This window comes from Lampetra planeri, chromosome 14 (genome assembly GCF_965212315.1).
Source record: "Lampetra planeri chromosome 14, kcLamPlan1.2.h2, whole genome shotgun sequence".
NCBI classification, from domain to species: domain Eukaryota; kingdom Metazoa; phylum Chordata; class Hyperoartia; order Petromyzontiformes; family Petromyzontidae; genus Lampetra; species Lampetra planeri.
Genome location: NC_136120.1, coordinates 7,265,528 through 7,287,904, shown reverse-complemented (window position 1 = coordinate 7,287,904; position 22,377 = coordinate 7,265,528). Strand labels below are relative to the sequence as shown.

The following is a 22,377-nucleotide window of genomic DNA, read 5'->3' as shown; positions in this document are numbered from 1 at the left end:
GTTCCACCAGCCCACAGGGGATTATTGTGTCCGTCCGTCTGTCGTGCATCCAAAAATGAGAGGGGTGGGGCTGGGTGGAGAGGGTGGGGGGCGGGAGGGGTGGAGCTGGGTGGGGAGGGGCTGGTCACCCCGTGGTGCCCTTATAAAACTCAACGTTTAACCTACTCACGCCGGCTTGTCCCGCCCTCACAGTCGGCCATATTTGCGGAATACACCACGCCGCCGTTGACCCTGGCCATTGACCGAGCAACCCAATGTTCCTACCAGCTCCCTCCGCAGGAATGTGTTTTTATTCCCGCAGCTTGACACGGATAAGAGGATTGGCCCGGAGCTCATGGAACATCCATCCTATTATTCAATGACAAAGGTCCCCCTCATAGCCTTCACAGACTGTTGGGCCAAGTGCTGTTAGTGAGCACCTAAAAAGGCCGGCACGACACACTAGGGAGTGAGTGGGTAGCCCCACGCCCGGCCGCCTTTGTCTCCCCAGTGACAATGTTTACACATTGCACAAGGTACTGAATTGAGACTGAGTCGACCTCGGGGAGGGAGGCCCAGGACCAATTTAAATAAACATCACGGATGTCAGCCGCGAGCGGGAATTGAACTCGTGTCTCCAGGTTCGTAGCGCAGCGCGCTAACCGCTCCCCACATTGTTTTATCCACATCTTATACCACAGACAATCGTGCAGAAAACAGGATTAATTTACAAGGATATACGCAAATACTATGACCCATTAATACCACTCCCCCCCTACCGCCCACATCGCTACGGATAAGAGACGTTTCACTGCAGTATTTTAGATGACAACAAATGTTTAGCAAATATTCTAAGGTTTTTTCGGTAAAGTCACGTAGGTAAAAAAACATTAGAAAGTAAAATAAAATAAAAAATAAAAATAAAAAATCATGACGTTTCGGAGGCAACACAAGCTTCCGTCTTCAGGTGGTACCGTCACAGCCACGACAGCTGTATCAAGTAAATGAGAGATTGCAGTAGCTACCACTCCGTTTATATAATGGTTGGAGAAGATCGTGGTGCAAGGGGCGCATACTTATTATTAATATGGTAAGGTGAGGCTTAAGACTAAGAATAGACTGCATAACAAAGGCTGAGCCTTTGTTGTGGAGAGGTGCGGTTTGTGACTCAACCTGTGGCAGGGATACCACCACTTAACATGGTAAAACTGTAATAGTTGTCTGTCAAATAAGATTGGCAAATAAGTGTAGTCAAATCTTTTTTGCATGGTTAATCACATCTTTCCAATGATTACTCAGTTTGTAACCGTCATCACGGTTGAAATTATGTCTGTGTTTGAATATTTGTATGGCTTCGTGTACAAACCTTTGATGGTAGCCAGGAGGTTTGCAGAGAACCTTGGTCTCGGAAAATACAATTTCATGAGAGCCCACCGAGTTGTAGCAATGATCGGCAACGGCCGAAGAATCAGTTCTGCCGTGTTTCAGATCTGACTTGTGCTCGCGGACACGATCAGAAACATGACGTTTCGTTTCTCCAATGTAGCAATCACCACAAATGCAACTCAATTTGTAGACTCCAGGCTACTGTAAGTCAGGAACGACATCCTTCACAGATGGAATCAAATCACGGATTTTATGCACTGTACTAAATCGGACTTGGATCTTATGTTTGTTTAGATTTTTGGAGATCTTTTTGGTCACACCTGCTATGTATGGCAACGTGATAGTTTTGGTTGGAGTTTCATGTGGCTGTTGTTTAGCAACATTAATAATCCAGGCACTTTACAGGCATAATTGGTGGATGAAGCAGATTTCATCACGCGTTGAGACAAACTGCAGGTAGACAAGAGGGTGGACAGTATACCACAGTAACAGCAAGTAGGTTGTTGAAGATCTCCATTGTTTGTCGAGTGGTATCCCCCAGCCCCTGGATGCACTTTCTCTGAGCCGTTTGGTTCCGTCCAAATGCAAATTATTCGTGAGGGAAATGGCCAAATGTGTTCGTGCAGGACTCTCCCGCAAGAGTCTTGAGACTCAGTGAGGTGCTTCTCAACAAAGCCAACGGTCACGACCCTGTGTTAGTTCCAAGGAAGATACCTCGCCAAACATCTCAAACGTACAAATTACAGGAAACCAAATTGTGATTGAAAGATATATTAACTGCCCCTAAGTAGCGTATATAGTTTCCCATTTGTTCTTACAAAACAACATAATGAGTTTCAACTGTTTTCTCTTAATTTGGTTAAATGAAGTGTCATTAAATGAACTCAAAAGGGCTGCATCCAATATAATAGATTAACTGTTGATACGATAATAGCACGTGAAAATTGGTTAATTCAATCTTGCATCTCTGGAGTTAGAGTGATTTTCTCACAATTGGACCTTTTTCACGTTTTTTTTTCTATCCTAATGATATTCCACTCTCTCTCACTAAGAGAGCATACATCTCAATATAACACCTATTAAAATCATGCGACAGGATGGAGACAATTGCATTCACAGGTTGTGCAGCTCAGGAAGATGTGAAATTATTTGAATATTCGATCAAATATTTTTCGTCAAACACCTGACACGTCATCCATCGTCCACTGTTGTATTAAGGCCTCCCCCAACGCTGTGACCATCTGTCACAGTTCTGAGATGCAACAATCCATCCGGCTTTTGGACATAATGCAATGTTATCGCTCCATCTACAGAGTGGACGTGCGCTTTGGCTACAACTCCATAATTAAACTAAACTAGTTACGAAACGTTTTAATTTAGCAGGTACGACCCACTGGGCAAGACAGCTCTTTTGCAGAAGCGACCTGGCCACAAATGATCGCTCAATCAAGTGGCTTATCACGTGGACATTCATAGCAGCCAAACACTCTCAACGCGCGTTTCTAAATGTCGAGGGACAAATCGGTGGACTTGGGGCAAAATCCACGCGACCACTGGGAGAACAAGCAAACTCCAAATATACAGCAGGCGTCAAGGTCGGGATCAAACACACGACTTCCTGCACGGTACACAGTGGCGCCCCTTCGCCTCGACCATCCAAAGTCGTCCCTTCTAGCGACGTGTACTACCAAAGCCCACTCGCTTCTCTCAACATTCCGTGTGGGGCCTTTAACTCGCATAAGTCACGCAATCCACGCGTCCTTTTCCCTCTCTGTCAGCGTAATTCCAAGCAGGAATATTACATTGCATTATTATTATTATTGTTGCTAAAGATGGTTAAGCGCCGTCAAAGGAGATTGGCCACTACCACTTACATAAACAAGTAGATTCTAACGCTCTATTTTTTATCGATTTATCGTCATCGTTGGAGTAAACCGTTGTTGTGATACCGCATTGACAATAGTGCCACAAGCCACACTCATCAACGACACTGCCCCAAATGGAAAACAATGATATTCGTCATAACATTTAACAGGCGACGTTTTGGGCCATTGGTAGAGAGATGCTCTCGCTTCACAACACGTAGATGCTCTCTCTCTCTGTTATGAAAAAGTGTTCCTTCAACAATAGACAACGGCTTTTGCCCGAAACGTCGCCTATCAGATACTCTGTTTCCTTTCAGGGCCGTGTTGTTGACGGATGCGTTTAGTTTCCATCGCGAGCCCGCAGCGCGAGCAGCAGAAATTCTCCCCAACCGCTGGCGCTATTGATTTGAATATAATCACAGCTGCGAATTCACGAGGTGCGTATTATCACCATCAACATCACCAAAATACACGTATCATCATCACCATCATCACCACCATAACAAACGTATCATCACCAAAATAAACGTATCATCACCATCATCACCATTATATACGTATCATCACCATCACCAAAATAAACGTATCATCATCACCAAACTAAACGTATCATCATCACCACCAAAATAAACGTATCATCATCACCAAAATTAACGTATCATCACCATGACCAAAATAAACGTATCGTCACCATCACCATAATAAACGTATCATCACCATCACCAAAATAAACGTATCATCACCATAATAAACGTATCATCACCATCATCACCACCATCACCATAATAAACGTATCATCACCATCATCAAAATAAACGCCCTTTGGAACGCAGCGCGGCGAGATGCCCGCCGTGCCGGTGTCACGGCAGGACAAGCCGGAGAGAGAGAGAGGGGAGAGAGAGGAGAGGGGAGAGAGGCTTCCACTTCGCTGTGACGGACCCGTGCACACTCGCGGTTTCCACTCTGTCAAGGTCTCTCCAAAGACGTTTCTCCGGCCGCATGTACGACCGCTCGACATGCACATTGCAGCAAAGCGGTGGTGTATTGCGAGCCACTTGACTCACAGCGTCGTAAGACAGCGGCGTAAATCGATAGGAGCTCGCACGCTCATTGAACACGGGCTGGATTTCTGAAATGCTTTGGATGCTTCCTCAGCAGCAGATGAATAGTTGTATTATTCACCACTAATGTAATGAACGACGGTGGAAATCTGCAGCACGGTGCTACATTTCACGCAGACACGGTTATTATTATAATAATAATAAGATTCGCACTGGGAGGTAGGGGTGGGTACCGAGGCGATGTGTCGTAATATACGCACACATCTAAAAAAATAAAACGTTTTAAAGTCGCATTCGATTTGATCATGGTAAGTAAGAAAACGCTTAAAAACATGACGATGTCATTGAGTGAAGACACTGAATGGTAAAACGTAGTGAGGTTTAAGTGGTGGGGGGAAAAAGTCAGTGAATCTCTTGTAGACGTATACAGTCTTGCACAAATAAAATGTCCGTTGATAAAATAAGCGGTGTGGGATGTGCACGTATTAATATGCATTCACGAAACAAATGTCCGTACAAAGATTGACCAGAGAACGACTAAATCATGCTCTTTGGGTCTTTCGGTAATGTCACGTAGATAGACAAATAATAAAATAAAATCACGACGTTTCGATCGCAACACAAGCAATCGTCTTCAGGTGAAAAAATACAACAGGTGGACTGCTGAGGCATGAAGAAATGCAGCGAGAGAGCTACTGCAGCCAAAGGTTATATTCGTTTGAGATGGGTACAATTCATGTTTTCCTGCCTCAGCAGTCCGCCTGCTGTACCTTTTCACCTGAAGACGACTGTCTTCTTGGTTATTTCGGTAAAGTCACGTAGAAGGGAATTAATAAAATAATAAAAAATAAAACATAATAAAACAATTCTCACGACGTTTCGGCCACAACACAAGCAGCCGTCCTCAGGTGAAAACCAGGTCTGTCGAGGCGACAGCGTCTGAATTGAAAAATTGAAGACGACTGCTTGTGTTGCGATCGAAACGTCGTGATTTTATATTATTCTTTTTCTACCTACGTGACTTCACCGAAAGACCCAAAGAGTATGAATTCCTGCAGTCACGAAAGCTTTAAGTCAAGACTAAATTATGATTAGAAGCACATTTAATTATTGGGATGTATGGTCAATTTTGTTATCGAGCAATTCGAATGGGAGGGGGGGGTAAGTCGAGGCTTGCATTACCCAGAGAAAACCCGAAAACGCGAGTGAATAACACTCGAAGAAAGTGGCACCGTTAAGCCAGCCACCTACTTGCTGCGCTGCCCCATCTAACCACCCCCGCCGCTTCCTGACGAAGGGCTTCCACGTCCTTTGCATGGCCCATTCACGTTAGCTCCACTGCTACACATCATGGGCGTGTAATAAACAGCCTGCGTGGCCTTAAATTGGGCTGGAGATAGATAGCAAAGGAAAAAAATAACAATTGTTTAAACTCGAAAAAGTGAGGTGATGGTAATATGATTAGGCACCGAAGCTTGGTCGTGCACGACGAAGCACTTTGTAATATTTGGCCAAAACACCTTATCCAGGTCTTCTGCAAATCTGAATTGGAAGCTGAGTAGGAATGAAATATCTATTTCAATAAACTGGCACATGTATTGCTCTATCTCCGTCTGTCTCCCTCTGCTTGTCTCCCCCTGTCTCCCCAATTCCCTGTCATTCTTTCCCTTTCTGACTTTGTCTCTTTCTCCCCCCCCCCCCCACTGTCTCTTTGTTTCTGTCTCCCTGTCTCTCCCAAGTAACCTTCCATGTTTACTGCGTCTGTGTGTCTCCGCCTTCCTCTCTCTCTCTCTTCTGTCTCTCTGTTGCTCTTTCATTCTCTTTGTCTCTGCATTTCTATTGTACATCTGTCTCTCCGAGTCTTTGTCTCTCTGTTTCTGTCTCCATCTTTCTGTTGTGATCTCGTGAGTGGTGAGGCTGCCCTCAGAATACCTTCAGCTGCCAGCTGAGCTTCTGAGCAAGGATTGGAAATGCAGTAAATACACAGTATTAGCAGTATCACTGTCTGTATATCAGCATCAAAGTGCATTACTTGACTTCTATAATGAAAGCATTTCAAATACATACATACTATACATTTATCATGTTCCAGAACATCTGTTCTAGTTGCTCTTCACAAGCAATACTGGACATACACATACAGTGTGTACTTTATGCTTCCATAATCTAATTTATTGTGACTCCCTCATTACAGATTAGTAGGTGCACCAATTGGCTGTGTGGGGAAAGTGTCCAGTGTGCAATTAAATTGTTCAATGTAATGTACCTCTCTGTCTCTCCGATGAATAATTTATTTATCAATTAAGAGCTGATCTGATGTGGAAATTGCCAGGAATTAATACTATACGGTGGGCCTACCAACCGCACTGTTTTTTTTTTAACACTTAGGCTTTGGCGACCAATATTGTCCATAATAGAGTTTTTTTTGTTGGGTTAGATCGCGTCAATATAAATGTGTTGTTAAATCTTCCACCACCCGACACAGCCAACTAGTAAGGTTTGTCGCGTAAATAAAACATGCCAATTAGTTACTAGATCAGCGCACCGGTGTGTTGGACATTAAACCCACAACATTTACAATTTTAGTATGATGTTTCGCCGGTAATTACAACCAACATCATCAGGCGACAGCCAGAATTGTGGAGAAACCCTCCTCCTGTTTCGGTCTTCAATGGAGGGGGTAAATGTGGTGTCATCACTCGTGAGCCAATCATGGGTTTGACAGCATCAGTGACCTCCGTTTTGTTTCCACACATACATAAATAAACTAATCAACGATGACCCGTCAGCATCTTGCTTTTCCAGACCAATGTTATCCCACAACATGCGTTTAAGTAAGCAAACTCTGGACCCATTTCATTGGTTTTGTTAATTCAAACCCAACTGCTAATGAGGCCCAGAAGGTCCAAACGAATCGAGAGTTTATTTGTTTTCATATGCTAAAACAAATAATATTGGTCTGCAAATCAAAGTATGTTTTTGTTGATACGTGGAGACAAAACGGCGCTCTGGTTATCTGCGTTCTCACCAACAATGCCCCTCGACGGCTGCATAATGAGTTTGTGTGCGACTGCGAAAGGAAAACATTGAGGTCGTGAGGGAAAACGTGATTATAATTTAAATAGAAATATTCTCACCCCTCCGGGAATGTTTGGGTCAGCTTTTCTCGTGAGAAGAAGTTTCACCAATTCTTCCTTGGAGTGAAAAGCGGCAATATGAAGGGCCGTGCGGCCGTCCTAAAGAAACACAAACACGAGTGTCACATTACATCGCTTGATCATTGTGAAATTACTCATTCGTTAGGACACACACGCGCACGCCGAATATATGTATCTGTTCACCAATGTGCAGCTCACAGATGCGTGCCTTGAGGCAACAACAAAACAAAAAAACATTTGTTCGAATTTTATCTCTCGAAGAAAAACAACAGCGCGCCATGTCGGGGAGTGGCCCTGCAGGAAGATGATGTGACGCAACTATTGCTGAACTCACGTCCAAAAACCTCGCCTGCCCAGCATTAGATACCACTCCTTCATGCCCAACATCAATTAGCGTGAGATATACCTGCGTTTATGAACGTCAGAGCTCAGCGTTGAGCAAAGTTGACGAGAAACACTGCACGTGATGGTTTTGTTTGTGCGCTTATTAGTGGCTGGGCTGAGACCATCAATCTCACCGCATTTGAGAAGCGAATGTGGTCACGAGTGGCTGCCCTGGTTCAAACCCAGGATCTCAGCTGTGCTGCCTAAGAGCACCTGCTGACAAAGACGTTAGTAGTCCCAGACCATCTCCCACGGGATAAAGATTAAGATTGTATATCTTTCAGCAGGAAGGGCCAAATTAGCTGTTACAGTAAAACCTTGGATTGCGAGTAACTTGGTCTGCGAGTGTTTTCAAGACGAGCAAAATTTTTAAATAAATATTAATTTGATAAACGAGCGAGGTCTTGCAATACGCTTTGTCTGCCGAGCGTCACGTGATCACAACTGATATACGAGTGCTTTGGATTACAAGCACGTTTCCGGAACGAATTATGCTCGCAATCCAAGGTTTTACTGTAGTTTATATTTCAGTGGCCTCGGCGATGTTATATACTGAGTTGTGTTCATATAAGGTGTAATATTATTTATCCAGTGAATCTGCAGACCAAACACAAACATGAAGTTGTGCCAGAGTGTTTCTGCGTGGAATGAGGAATGGAGGAGTGGTAGTTTGTGCAAGTGGTCCTGAACGTGTGGGTGGCAACTACACATGCCCATGGAAGGAAATATAGATCTCCATTGGAAAAAAAACGCCGATGATTTCCCACAAACTGATGCCCATTTTTCTCACCTCAAAGGTATTGTGCCGAGGATCTCAACTTGTATCTTTCCAATTGTGGGTCAGGCACTCTAACCATATGGCAATGTTGGTGTTTAATTTTTGATCTCTCAGTGTGTGTTAAAAAAATAAACTCAATACATTTGTCCATAACTTATGTTGTCAAGAATGCATTTTCATTTGGAGAGTTCTACAGCACAACCACGAATATCTATCTCGTAGGAAGAGGCCCTGGAATTTATTTCTCACGCTACCGCTGGAGGAAGAGCCTCCATTGGAATGACCTCAGGAGCGTATTCGGTCTACTCTTCCATGCTGCGCAGACAATCTTGGAAGAGGTGAGGTATTAACCCACAACTTACCCGACCACACGTGACTTTTGCCAATCGACTAACCGTGGTGAATCCATTCAATGTATATAGCTGGGTGGACACCAACTGGGCGGGGGAGGGGGAGTTTAAAAAGAAAAGCGTGGCCCATCGTTTCAAATGCCGCACACTGGGAGACGCCATCGAACCGGTGACGTCCGGATCGCTAAGTCCACTGCGCGAACAATAACACCAACGCGAGTTCTGTGTCCTTCTAATCCAAGATTATTGCGGGTTTGGGGATTAAATCGTACACTGTTACTGTGTTTGCTTCGTCTAAAAGATGTTCGAGAGAGAGAGGGGGAGGAGGGGGCTGAATAAAATGAAAACAATTTTTGCCCACGTCACCGGAGCAAGCCGTGAAGTGGGCCCCTCTCTCTTTGCGCTGAGGTGGGCTACACTCGAGGCTCGGGATGCTGAGGCACGCACGGCTTATTTATTGCGCACAAGTGGCGGCTTCACGCGGGCCCTCGGCAACCCTCCATTTGACGCGTAAACGCCGCGCCCAAGACGAGAGAGTGCCTCTCTTCATCTCGATTGCCTTTGCAACAACAAAAAAAACCTCCTTTTGACATTTACCATCTTTGCACTCGACACATGAAGGTAAACGGTAAGGGTGCAGCCCTGCTATTGCTCGTGTGTATATATGTATGGTGAACTTCTTTCGCACCGTACATAGACAACCATGCTAATCGGAGGTGCGGGGGAAGGACAACAAACTAAACACAAACGGCGGTTCTAAAGAAATGCATTTCATGCCACTGCAGATGGGAAGGCCTCCGATAGAGGAAGAGCCTCTCTAGAATCTAGAGAGTATTTGTCCTACTTTTCCATGTTCGCCCAGATATGGGTGTACCTACACCCAGCACACCGAACCAGCCAATTGACTGTGACCCTCTTTGAAGTGTATTTCTTTAAACCCACCAACACTACCACCCATAACTACGACGACGCCACTGCCACTACAAACATTCCATCACCAACAACCACAACCATAGATATATGTTGAACTTCTTTCGCACCGTACGTAGCCAACCGTGCTAACCACCAACAAAAACCACCTCAATCACCAGCAACCATACCACCACAATCACCACCACACTAGCAGGCACACTACCACATTCACCACCACCACTACTTCCAGCAGAACTGCACTAAAATCATAATTTAGGTATCCACACCAGCCTGCACAAATGTAGTGACATAATTCTAGATTTGACGCTTTCGTGACTGCAAGGATTCATATTCTTAGGTTTTTTCGGTAAAGTCACGTAGGTAAAACATTACAATTAATGTTTTACCTACGTGACTTTACCGAAAAAACCTAAGAATATGTAGTGACATAGAATCGGTCATGTAGCAGCATAGCGCTGGCTGCTGGCAGGGAAGGGGATCTGCAGCTTACAGCAGCCCTGGCTGACAGCAGGTCACGTGATATATCAGGGAAGGATCTTGGGGAAAGGTTACGGAAGGGGCACATTGAGAACCCGCTGGTAGGTTCCAGAAGGGGGGCGTGGCCAGGGGCGGAGCCAGGCCACGGTGACAGTATAAAAGGGGCCCCGGGAGGGGACCTCGGGGCTGTCGTGTGGAGTGGGGGGATTCCCGTCGTGCTGCTGCCGGAGTCTTCATCGTTTCGGCGTCGTCAGTCAGGCAGTCTACCAGCTGTTCTGACTGGGAGCCGTAGTTACTAAATGTTACTGTCAGGTCGTGTTAATAAACAGAGTGCCTCCTACTTTTAGTGTCTCTGAGTCAGTCCCTACAAAAAGGTAAAGTATTATCAAACAACCCCACAACAAACGTTAGTTTTGAAATGACTCATTCATGATTCATGATTTCCTAATGTTTAAATCTTTAGAGACTTAAGAAACGTTGTTCCATATGTTAAAGTTTAAACGCAACAAAATATGAAAAAATGCTTGTTATGAACAGTGAGGTTTTTTAAATTATCATCATCAGCCATGGTCAATCCACTGCTGAATGAAGGCCTCCCCAAGCCATCACCATCTTCCACGACCTCGCAATATATCAATCCGACCAGCACCTGCACATTAACTGATTTCACTGCTCCATCTCTTAGGTGGACGGCCTCTCAGATGAAATCCATTACTTATCTGCTACTCTGTAACTACTCTTGTCCATTGGCCACCATCCCCTTTATTGACGTGTCCTGCCCAAGCCCACATAATTTTTTTTAACAGTTGTAATCATGCCTTTAACCTGTGTATGTTATATAATCCATGTATCCCTCTTACTTTCATTGAATGTAATTCCAAGCATGCATCTCTCCATGATTCTTTGCTTAATTCTTAGTTTGTGTCCATTGTTTTAATGGCCATGTCTATGAACCATATCAGATAACATTTAAAAACATAAACTGAGTTTTCAGTTTGTTTTAATCACCATAAACTTTCAACAACAACAACAACAACAATCATTCAAACTTCTAACATGCACAATATTTGCTCACTCCTTCAAACGGAGCATGACTCGGAGGCACAAGTAGTGACAGGCAGGTGGACGTCAGCTCGGCAGTGAGCCGGCATCATCAATTGCCCAAGCTCTGTGGTCCTCTATATATATTCAGATATTTCAGTGACGTCATGGGTGTTACTACGTGTTAGGGATATTCTGCTGTTCAACTGCCCTTACCTTTGAGCGGTCACCGAGGTTGACTCCCAGATCAAGGAGGCGATCAACCACAGTGATCTTGTTATCCTTCACCGCGATCATGAAGGGGGTTAGTCCTGAATCCTGCAGAAGACACGTTCATGTAATACGCATTGTTATCATTATGACGGTTAGCAATGCGGTGCTGGGAATAACATTCGTGCCAGTTGTGGTAATATCTCTATTTCACGTAGTCAAAAAAGTGTGTACCTGTTCCATGCATGTATTGTTGGTCAATGCCATTGAAGGCCCGGAATCCACGGTGGAAATTACACATTCCTATGGCAGGGGGCAATTATCGCCCTCGAACAATCACTTTTGGCTCATCACAAAGTGTTATTCCTCGTATTGACTCCTGTGAGTTACGTGTTGAGCACTTTAACCATCGTTTAACTTGGCTGGATATATATAAGTGCGTGATATTATTGTTAGTTCCACGTAATTATTACAAATATATAATAGACACCTGAAGTTAACGTAAACACGTTGTTCATGATAAGGCTTTTGCCATGGTGTAAAGGTCAGCACGTTGGATTTGCAATCAAGAAGTCGCCGGTTCTATCTGCCGGCGCAGAAGTTGAAACAATGGCAAAGTTTCATCGTACAAAGGGTTAGGGTATACCACCCTTGGCAGGTCGTGTGTGCTGGGGTAAAGCGTGGGTACTCCCATCTCTTTTAAGAAATCTGGCCAGCGTGGAAGAGTAGGCCAAACATGGGCCAGCAAATGCAGGGCTGCACCTTAGCTGTTCAGGTCACAGTGTCTCGCCTCCTCGAACGAAGAAGGTGGTAAAGGAGTTACATTCATTTGCATTCATGAACCCGAGTCAGTGTTTTCACATTTACAAAGTAAGGATATACATTTCTGACCATTTATCTAATTGTATAATACAATCTGTACCGTTGCAGGTCACCAATGAAATAGAGCATGGCATCTCAGTGGGCCCTGCTGAAATAAATACAATCTAAATGTAAAAACAAACAAAACAAAAACAGATCTAAGAAGACACGTGTAAATTGGTAACTCCTCTTTATCCATGGTTGAGTGAATACTATTGAATCTTTGATAATAATAAAAAATAAAGGTTTTTGGGTTATATCGCATAAATATAAATGTTTAATTAACCCACCACCACCAAAAACCGCCAATTGGTAAGGTGTGTCACGTGAACAAACGTGCCAATTAATTGCTACTTCAGCACACCGGTGTGCTGGAAAGTAAACCCTCAACATTTACAATTTGAGTACGACGTTTCGCTCGTGATTACAACCAGCTTCATCAGGCGCTTTGCCAGAATAAAGAATCTACAACATTTTCAATGCCTTGAAAAAAAATACTCTGGTATGTTGTGTTCGCACTCATTACACGAAACAACGTGCTTGCCAGATATGAACCACACTACCTTGCTGATCTCGTCAAGGAGCATAAACTGCACCATCACACGAACTCTGGTCATAGCAGCTGTTTTTGGTTTACCATCAAATACGGCCACTGCATCGTGCGCTACAGATGCGCTGAGTTATGCAATTTTAAACCGAGAATGAAAACGAATTTCTTTAGAACTCCTTTTTGTGTTTAGTTTGTTGTCCTTCCCCCGCACCTCCTATTAGCACGCCTGGCTACGTACGGTGCGAAAGAAGTTCAACGTACATACACACGTAACATTGCGTATTTTCTTGATGACATCACAGTGGGTTCCACGATGTCCCCGCTTCTCCTCTGTCCTGCTGTGGGAGCTGCGTCCCGTTGAGGCTCATGTCGCACAGGGCTCATAAAGCCACCACGAGGCTCACTCTGCCTTTGTTGTCTTTTTTTTATCGTCGAAAAATAAATAAATAAATCTTATGAATTAACAGTGCAGCCTGAAACATTTCACAAATCTCCCACCATAGTGACGATATCGTGTGAGTGATAGGGTGGTCATGAATTAAATAGATTCGACCATTAATTCTCGCTTCGGTGTCAATATATGCGTGCAGCAAACAATTTTAGATCAGCACAACGTGTGCTCTTCTTAAATTAAAAACTGAAACCAATAATGCGAACGTCGTACTGCTGCCGGTTTTACAGCGTCTTGCGAGTGCGTGGTTGCCATGAAATGGCCTTACTATATTATGGTATACTATTCGATATAAGGTCCACTTTAATCATATCATTTGTTTCTGCAAAATATCTCTCAATAATTGCGATTTAAGAAAACATTATTATCCGATGGATTAGTTGTGAAATGATAAACACAATAACGAAAGCTCTATATAAAAAGCTATACGACTCATTAAACGTTAGTTTTTTTCCTGCATCACAAATTCAAGTTAACCGAGACTACTCGCAGAAATGTTTTCTTCATTTCCCTCTTGTGTAGCTACCAGAATATGCATTGTAAGCATTGTAGATTGTAACGTCACAATGCTTAGACGACTCAATGTGGGATTATGCTGAATTCATTACTGCAGGAGGATGTCTAAGTCAATCTCTCTGTCCGTACTGGAAGCCCAGCAAAGACCATCTGCAGTGTTGCCTATTAAAAAAAATGCATGATGCAATTAGGACAATATGGGGGGATCTTCCTGTAAACATGAAAACGTTGGGCCAATGTCGATGAACGTTGGACCTGGACATTGGAGCAACGCTGCATGTTTACTGGGCTGATGCCATTCGAATTGTCACGTCGTCAAAACGGTTATTGCATCATGAAAAATGATACCAAGGCACACCTCAAATGTCTATAACTCATACTCTTTGGTTCTTTCGGTAAAGTCACGTAGGTAGAAAAATAATAGATCACGGCGTTTCGATCGCAACACAAGCAATCGTCGTCAGGTGGGACAACCACAGCAAGAAGCAGTTTTTTTCCTGCTGTGGTTGTCCTACCTGATGACGATTACGTGACTTTACCGAAAGAACAAAAGAGTATGGATTCCTGCAGTCACGAAACCTTCAAATCTAGATTGTCTATAACTCTGTACAACATGTGCGTTAAGCAAACCACAGTCAGGAGCCAACTGAGCCCATAATCCCTCCAGAGTTAATAAAGAAAGTACCACTTCATGAGAAGTGAACAGTGGTTGTTCTCCAGAAAGATTGACCCCCCCCCCCCTCAACATAGGAATATGGAATGTGAGTTCTGTAATGACTCCAGCACTGGGCCGATGACAAAATCACCCGGAATTTGCCTGGTCTCGTCAGATCTCGGGAACTTGACAGGGTTGAACCTGGAAAGCTGGGTGACCAACACGCAAAGACAGGTGTTATGGGCTATCTTGTGGGGATTGTATCCAAATTTATTGTTGTACTGTACTATGCTCCCACGTTTAAGATTCCTGTCTAAACCAATCCGCACCGACCAGCGTGGTGAAATATGGTGAAATAACCCCCACGACCCGCGACTGCGTGGGGAGGCCCTCTGTCCAGCTGTGGATTGACCAACAAAGAGATACACGGACTGTGTACGTAGCGACTGAACTCAATGGCATCTATTGAGCACTCACAGTTCTGCAGGGTCCGTCGAAACTGCCGGGTTCTACGAGGCACACATGGCACAAGCGCGCACATGCGAGAAATATGAAAGATGTAAGGGGCCCCACAACGGTTCAGTTTGTCACATGTCAGCCACTTCAACGGAAGCCCCCGCTGCGCTTAAGATTTAGGCGCACGGTTGAATGCGTGCCAAAGCGTCATAATTCAGACGAGTTGACAATTCATGTGGCCTGAGTCCGACCACAACTTGGCAGGGCATGTCGAAGACACCATCGATCATAATTGAAGCCGAAGATGATACCGTGCGTCACAACGTAGATTTATTTAGGTGTCTAAATGGAACTGCATCTTCACCGTGGTGTACAAAAACAGTGTGCGTGTGGTATATGTATTTGTATGAGAAGATATATAATCGTAGGCAGAAGAGGAGAGCCTTGAGCTTGAACTGGAACAGGGGCAGGGAGTGTACAGCACAGGTGGCTGGAGGAGGGAGTTCCTGAATGTGGTCACAGCAGAGGAGGAGTGATCTCTGATTGTCAGTGGCTTACCGATACACATCAAAGTACATGTGGCCTGCGTATAATGGATGCATGAAGGGGCTTTTATAAACAGCATTTAATCTTCACAATATATTGATATTTGTATCTATTATAAACTGTATATAGGTATAGCTAGCTGAGAAACCGAAAACATGTCCAGTTTGTCATTTTTATTTATCAATACAGACTAATCTCAAGCTCAATACATATGATATCATATACGTGCGTCAATCACAATACTGCATTTGTGAATACAACTAGTCTCTGATAGTGTGTGTTATTTGCATAGAAATAGGACAGTTATAAAACGTGAAATATAAAAAGGCAAACTATTTTGAATTGCATTTTTTGGTAACAATGTAAGAAAATAAAGGCACCATGTCTTTCATATGCACACATTGAGTCGTCATGTGTGTTTAAATACGACACAATGAACATTGTACTACTGCATTAACGTAAGCAAACGAGTATCTTCCTAATGTTCACAAAAGCACTGCCTGCAATTATAGTGAGAATCGCTACATTCACGGAATAACTTCCAGGTTATATACCAGGCCATACTAAAAACAATCACCACTATTTCCAGGTGTGTTGAGTATTCACAAGTAGCAGTAGTGGTGGGTCTAGGACATAATACAGAATTCATCTTATCCGCAATCCTATTCGCCGTGACTCCCATAATCCGCAATCCTTCTTAAATTTGGAGCTTTCGTGACTGCAGGAATTACTCTTTGGTTCTTTCGGTAAAGTCACGTAGAAAGATAAAATAATGCTATTATTTTTATTTTTTTTATTTTATCTTTATACGTGACTTTACCGACAGAACCAAAGAGTAATCCGCAATCCTCTTATCCGCGACTCTCATAGTCCGCAACAACTGCAAAAATTCCTGCGAACTCCTATTAACTTTGCATTGCCGGACGGTTAGATTTGGTGCTAAGTGCAAGGTATTTGAAGCTTTTTACAGTTATACACGAGCATTTCAGAAGAATATGTACAATCAGATAACATTAGCATTGCACTGGTGTAGTTTAAATATTTTTATTCTGTTTTGGGAATCGTGTTGGGTGATCATGCCTTCAGACTTCATTGCATGGGTAGTACCATTGTCTGAAAAGTGGTTATCTAATGGACAAACTAGCCCTTGTCACAGGAACGTGGGATTTTCAGCACTGGATTTGTTTTTCCGACGGAGATTAATCAAACCGCGTGCTCATTTCATCAGAGATGCACTTGGAGTATCACCACTTTCTTTTATTGTATATGCAGCGGTGCCGTGTATGATTTTATATATAGAAAACAATTGTATCACACATTCGTCGCTTGTATATTTCTCACTGCCCGTTTTGGTGAGCGCACTGCGATTGTCATGAACGGGGGCCGGCGGCAACCTGCAGCTCCGGAGCTGAATGAAGAAGGCTCTTTCAGGACCGCTTCGTGGCTCCCCGACACTCATAATAACCGTTGCCAAGTTGTGAACAAAAAAAACTCCGAATTCGTTTCGATAATTAGCGGTGAACGTCGAACCAGCCCGACGATGATTTGTAACGCGGCATTGCACATCATCGTGCGTGCGCCGAAAAGTACTGTTTGACGTTATTCAACCAGGACCGCCTTGCGACTCTCGAAAAATGTCGCCGTCGGCGTGTTGTCGTTTTTATTGTTGTTGTTGTTGCGCTTCGAGCGAATTCGAAGAAAATGTTCGCTGCCCGTTCTTCCGCTTGCCGAGCCCCCCCCCCTGGCCGTTGAACAATACGCCGCCTCGACGAGACGCGGATTCGTCTCGATTGTAAATTTCGCTTCCTCCACACGCGCACACACACACGCACATACACGCGCGTGTGTGCGTGCGCGTATGTGCGTGTGTGTGTGCGTGCGTGTGCGCGCGTGTGTGTGTGCGTGTGTGGGCGTGTGTGTGTGCGTGCGTGTGCGCGCGTGTGTGTGTGCGTGTGTGGGCGTGTGTGTGTGCGTGCGTGTGCGCGTGTGTGTGCGTGCGTGCGTGTGTGTGCGTGTGTGTGCGCGCACACAGAGGCACCGCTGGCTCTGTGTGGAGATGGTGGCACTTCCCAACAAGCTGTGTGTAACGCATGGCTGCTCAACGCTGTGGTGGTGGGGGGGGGTTGCTGCGGGCAAAGCTTCTTCTCAACACGCGGAGCGACAGTTTTGATTTCTTAGCGCTACAGGGGGGTAAACGCGCGGCGCTTGGGAGAGTGAGGGAGTTGTGTGTGTGCGTGTTGTGTGTGTGTCTGCGTGTGTGTTGTGTGTGTGCGTGTTGTGTGCGTGTTGTGTGTGTTTGGTGTGTGTGTGGTGTGTGCGTGGTGTGTGTTGTGTTTGTGTGGGTGTGCGTGTGTGGTGTGTGTGGTGTGTGGTGTGTGTGGTGTGTGATTGTGTGTGTGTGGTGTTGTGTGTGTGGTGTGTGTGTGTATGTGTGTGTGGTGTGTGTGTGAGCGAGTCAGTGTGCGCCCGCGTGCTTTACCCGAACCGGTCCTCGCCCACAAGATGAGCAAACCCTGAGCCGCCGGTGTTGCTGGGCCACGTACCCCGTCGCCAGCCATGCCCAAAAACAGCACTTGCCACCCCCCCCCCATAGTCCGTTAAAGGCTATACGGGGGATCTTTGTCTTGTGTGTGCCTGCGTGCTGGGTGGCACAGCTGGTGCCAGGCAAGGGGACACTTTGGCCGCACGTTAATAAGTGCGGGACGCACGGCTACCGCTGCTGGGTGATTGAATTCCGAATAGATTCTCCGTGCAGCGAGTTCACACACGCGCACACCGCACGGGTTGTGCGTGTACTCACAAGGAGGCGACTGACCACTTATATCACGTCCTTATCACCCTACTATCGCTCCTACCATGGTTACTGTTCCAGTGAACTTCACTCATTGATCCCTCTGCTTGCTCTCTTAGACTCCCAAATCCGTCCATGCAGGGCTGGACTCCACCACCACCAACCCTGCAGGCCACCTCGCGTCACTCGCTTGCTCATTCCCCTCCCGCTGCAGCCGCAATTAACAATTCCATCCATTCGTCACTTTTCTTTTTCTCCAAGCTCTGATGGCATCGTTACATCAAAGCGACGCGCATCGAGTCTCGTCCTTGACAAGTTTAATCGTGCCGTGTGTTGCCAGGCCCCGTGTTCAACAAAACAGAAATAGGAAAGGAAAAGTTCGCCACGATTCAGCTCGTCCATCGTGGTGGCCCTGAGCCAGTGGTGGAAATTCTACATTCCTGTGGCGGGAGCGAGTCTCTGTACAGGACAACGACTGTTAAACAATCAGGAGGCTTTGAGCTCACAAGTGATTATGTAGTCACCCTGAGTTTGTATGCACTACGTACAACTATCTTATACGGCACTTGTATTACTGCAGTGTGTGCATATATAATATGTCAAAGTGATCAACTATTATGCATTAAATATATTCAGGTGGGAGTTTCGGTTGGTATTTGCACACAAATGCTCGCGGTAAGAAAACCTCACTTCAGGACTGAAATAAACTGAATATGCGAGGCTACAAGGCTCTCTCTCACTGCTGTGAACAAGTGCCATTGTTCAAATCATCAGTTTACTTCCGTGGATATATGTACGGTGTCGCTATAAGCCAGAGATAATAATAATAATGCTCTGTATATTTAGGTGTAAATTATCGCTCACGTTTGTAGGAGCAGCTTTGGCATCTCAAACATGAGTCCAAATTCCTCGCCATCATCACTTGCTAGGAACTAAGAAGCCAGCTCTGGCTTTGGTAAACTGGTACCTACCATGACAATGTGGAATTTCCAACACTGGTTCAGGATACTTGACGCATTTATGCCATCCCCACTTGCTATTGTTAATGTCCCTCACTTGACACAACTGCAATGTGTCTACCTGCACCAAACTTGGCCAGATTGTCAAATCCCAATGTGTCTGCTTAAATCAGTGTTCGGCGGTGATCATGTCAATTGGTGGCTGTGCTAGTGGCATAAATTCCACGTTCCCATGGTGGGGGCCACTATACCCATTGGATGACCAATTCAGTATCGCCTTCCCACAATGCTTTATTCAGGTTACCAAACCTCCAGAGTTAGCAACCACCACTCGAGAAAGGAATGACCGTCTTGAGCCGGGGCCTGTTATTCGCGTGCGCTACGATGTCCGCGGTGCAACGGGACGGGCGGACGCGCCTGAGAGACGTCGTTGAAGTGTGTGGGCGCCACAACGGTGAGATGTTAACGACCTCACCTGGTATACAGGAGGTCGTGGGTTCAATTCCGACCCGACGCCTGTATATTTGGAGTTTGCGTGTTCACCCCATGGTCGTGTGGATTTTTCACCGGGCCCTCCAGTTTTACCCTCCACATTTAGAAACATGCGTTGAGAGTATTTGGCCGTTATACATTTCCACTTGATAAGCCACTTCATTGAGCTATCATTCGTGACCAGTTCGCGTCTGAAAAAGAGCTATATAACTTAGTGAACCTTTCCCTCATGAAAAAAAAAAGTTCATAGTGATAGAATTTTGTTAATACTTTATAGTTCCCTGTGCCCACCCCGCAGTGGCCGTGCCGCTGGCTGGCGCCACCCACCAGGCACTGTAGAACTTGCAGGGGTCCCACTGGTGAATGGTTCCTGATGGTTTCTGGTGAGATTACAGAGAGGGATCCGTGGAGTTCACCCACAGCTCGGCGCCGATGAAAGGAGATCCGCTGCACTACGACTGTCGACTCCACGACAACCACTGGCTGCTTTGAGACCTTGTGCAAATTGTGCTTCAGAAAACCGAGTTTATTATTATTGACTCAGAATTGAGCCTACTGTTTGTGCTCTCCTTTGCTATTTGAAGGCTCTGTCATCTTGTTCAAGAGCAAGACTCAAAACACACGCAGACATATATTCACCAATATAATTTTTTTGTCTAAAATGTTGTGCGTTTCTCTTAGCCATGTCTAAATGTGTTGAGGGCTACCAAACACCTCACGACAGCCACAGTGCCACCCACCGCACAAGCGCGTACCTCGTCCACGTGGCCCAGCTCGGTGGCCCCGCGGTCCATGCCCCTCAGGGCTTGCTCCACGGCCGACCATTCTCCCCGGCTCGCCAAGTGCAGGACCCTGTTCCCACTCGACTGGACCGTCGACGCGGAACTGGCGGACAGAGCGTCGGACATCTCGGCGAGGCGCGGGAACGGCGTCGAGGGCCCGCGGGAGGTTGTAGACTCTGGGCTCCGGATCAGCGACCCACGGTCGCACTTCGAAGAGACATCGTCGTCGCCAGCGGCAGCAGCAGCAGCAGAAGGGTCGTGGCCAAGCAGCCCACGCGCGCAGTCAACAACGTGTCGTCTAACTACGGGGCCGACCTCAACAACGGCTCCTCCTCGCCGCTCGTGACTGAACGCTCGGCATGTCGTCGCAGCCAGGAGGACTTGCAATGCGGCCGTTTATTTTGGGAAACATTTAGCGGGTGAAGCGCACGGGAGGGGTTCCCGACGTAAACCTCCGTTAACTTTTGTTGCGATTTTACGACGGGGTCAGCTCGCGTACGAAACGCGGTGCGCCTTTCTAGTGGCCGCCGCACGCTCGCCTGCCTCGCACCGGTCTCGTTCCGTTGCTCAGCGCCCGACTACAGCAATGGGGGGGGGGGGGTAGTGTGGGATTGAGGTGAGAGGCATTTGAGAACGAGGCAGGAGGCCTCCCCTCCTCCCACCTCCCATTCCAGCGTCACGCTGCCCTCACCGTGGCCCTTAAGGACGACCCGTGCCGCTCTCTAAAGAGGGCTTTAACTTGGCCCGCCTGGCCAACTGCATTATTCCAACTGCTGGCAAGTGGTGCTTGTTTAAAATTACTTACTCGAGTGAAAGCCTTTGGTCATATTGCCTTTACTGTATATATATATTTTGCGTGTGGGTGTGTGACGAGCAGAAGTGCAGTGGTCCGTTCGAGATGCTCAGATTCCAGCAACCTGAGTTTAATCTCGAGTCAGGGAGTCAAAGTAATGACGCATGGCATTTGGCCCTGACCTGGGCAACTCCTATGTCGACTTAACCATAACATAATTGAGCACTTGGAGATGCGTGTGAGCATCAGTAGGCTTACATATCCACTTCAGAATCAGAATCTTTATTTGTCCTAGAGGAGGAATCTGATTAAGCAATTGTTTACAGTAGGAGCAGGTCAGCAAGTAAGGTAGGCAAGTCACTATACAAAATATATGTAAATACAGCATGGAAGTACAAATTGCACTCGTACACAAACTCCGGCAGACCCACCAAGACCAAATGCAAGCTCTGGCAAGACAGAAAAAACAACAACAACAATCCAAGACCACACCAAGACAATACAGTCCCCCGATTACACTGCACTACAAATTGTAACCATCGATAACATGGCAGGGTTCACTTGTGACAGGGTATGTTTTTTGACATCTTTAATAAGCGCTTGCTGACAACGCGTGTCTCACCAGTGGATGATGAAAAAATAGGACATCTTTATTGCAAGTGTGTGTGAGAATATGTGTGCGTTAAAGCATGTGTGTGGAGGGGTAGTGTAGCGGTTAGCGCGCTGCGCTATGGACGTGGCGTATCGAGATCGATTCCCGCTCACGGCTAACACTAGTGACAATTATCTGAACTAGTCCTGGGCCTCTCCTAGGTCCACTCAGCATCAAATGAGTACCTAGCGTTATGTGTAAACATTGCCACTAGGGAGACAAAGGCGGCTGGGCGTGGTGCTGGCCATCCA

At 45.7% G+C, this 22,377-nt stretch overlaps 1 protein-coding gene across 1 annotated transcript in view; it reads right to left on the bottom strand.

The window, feature by feature from the left end:
* The window catches only part of LOC144722258 (uncharacterized), a 79,137-nt gene extending 58,330 nt beyond the window's left edge, over positions 1–20,807 (bottom strand). The window contains exons 1-3 of the mRNA XM_078600351.1: positions 20,655–20,807; positions 11,629–11,730; positions 7,429–7,527 (exon numbers count right to left, since the gene is read on the bottom strand). Coding sequence (XP_078456477.1) covers positions 7,429–7,527; positions 11,629–11,730; positions 20,655–20,807 — 354 coding nt within the window. The remainder of the gene's footprint in view (positions 1–7,428; positions 7,528–11,628; positions 11,731–20,654) is intronic.
* Positions 20,808–22,377: the final 1,570 nt, after the last annotated feature.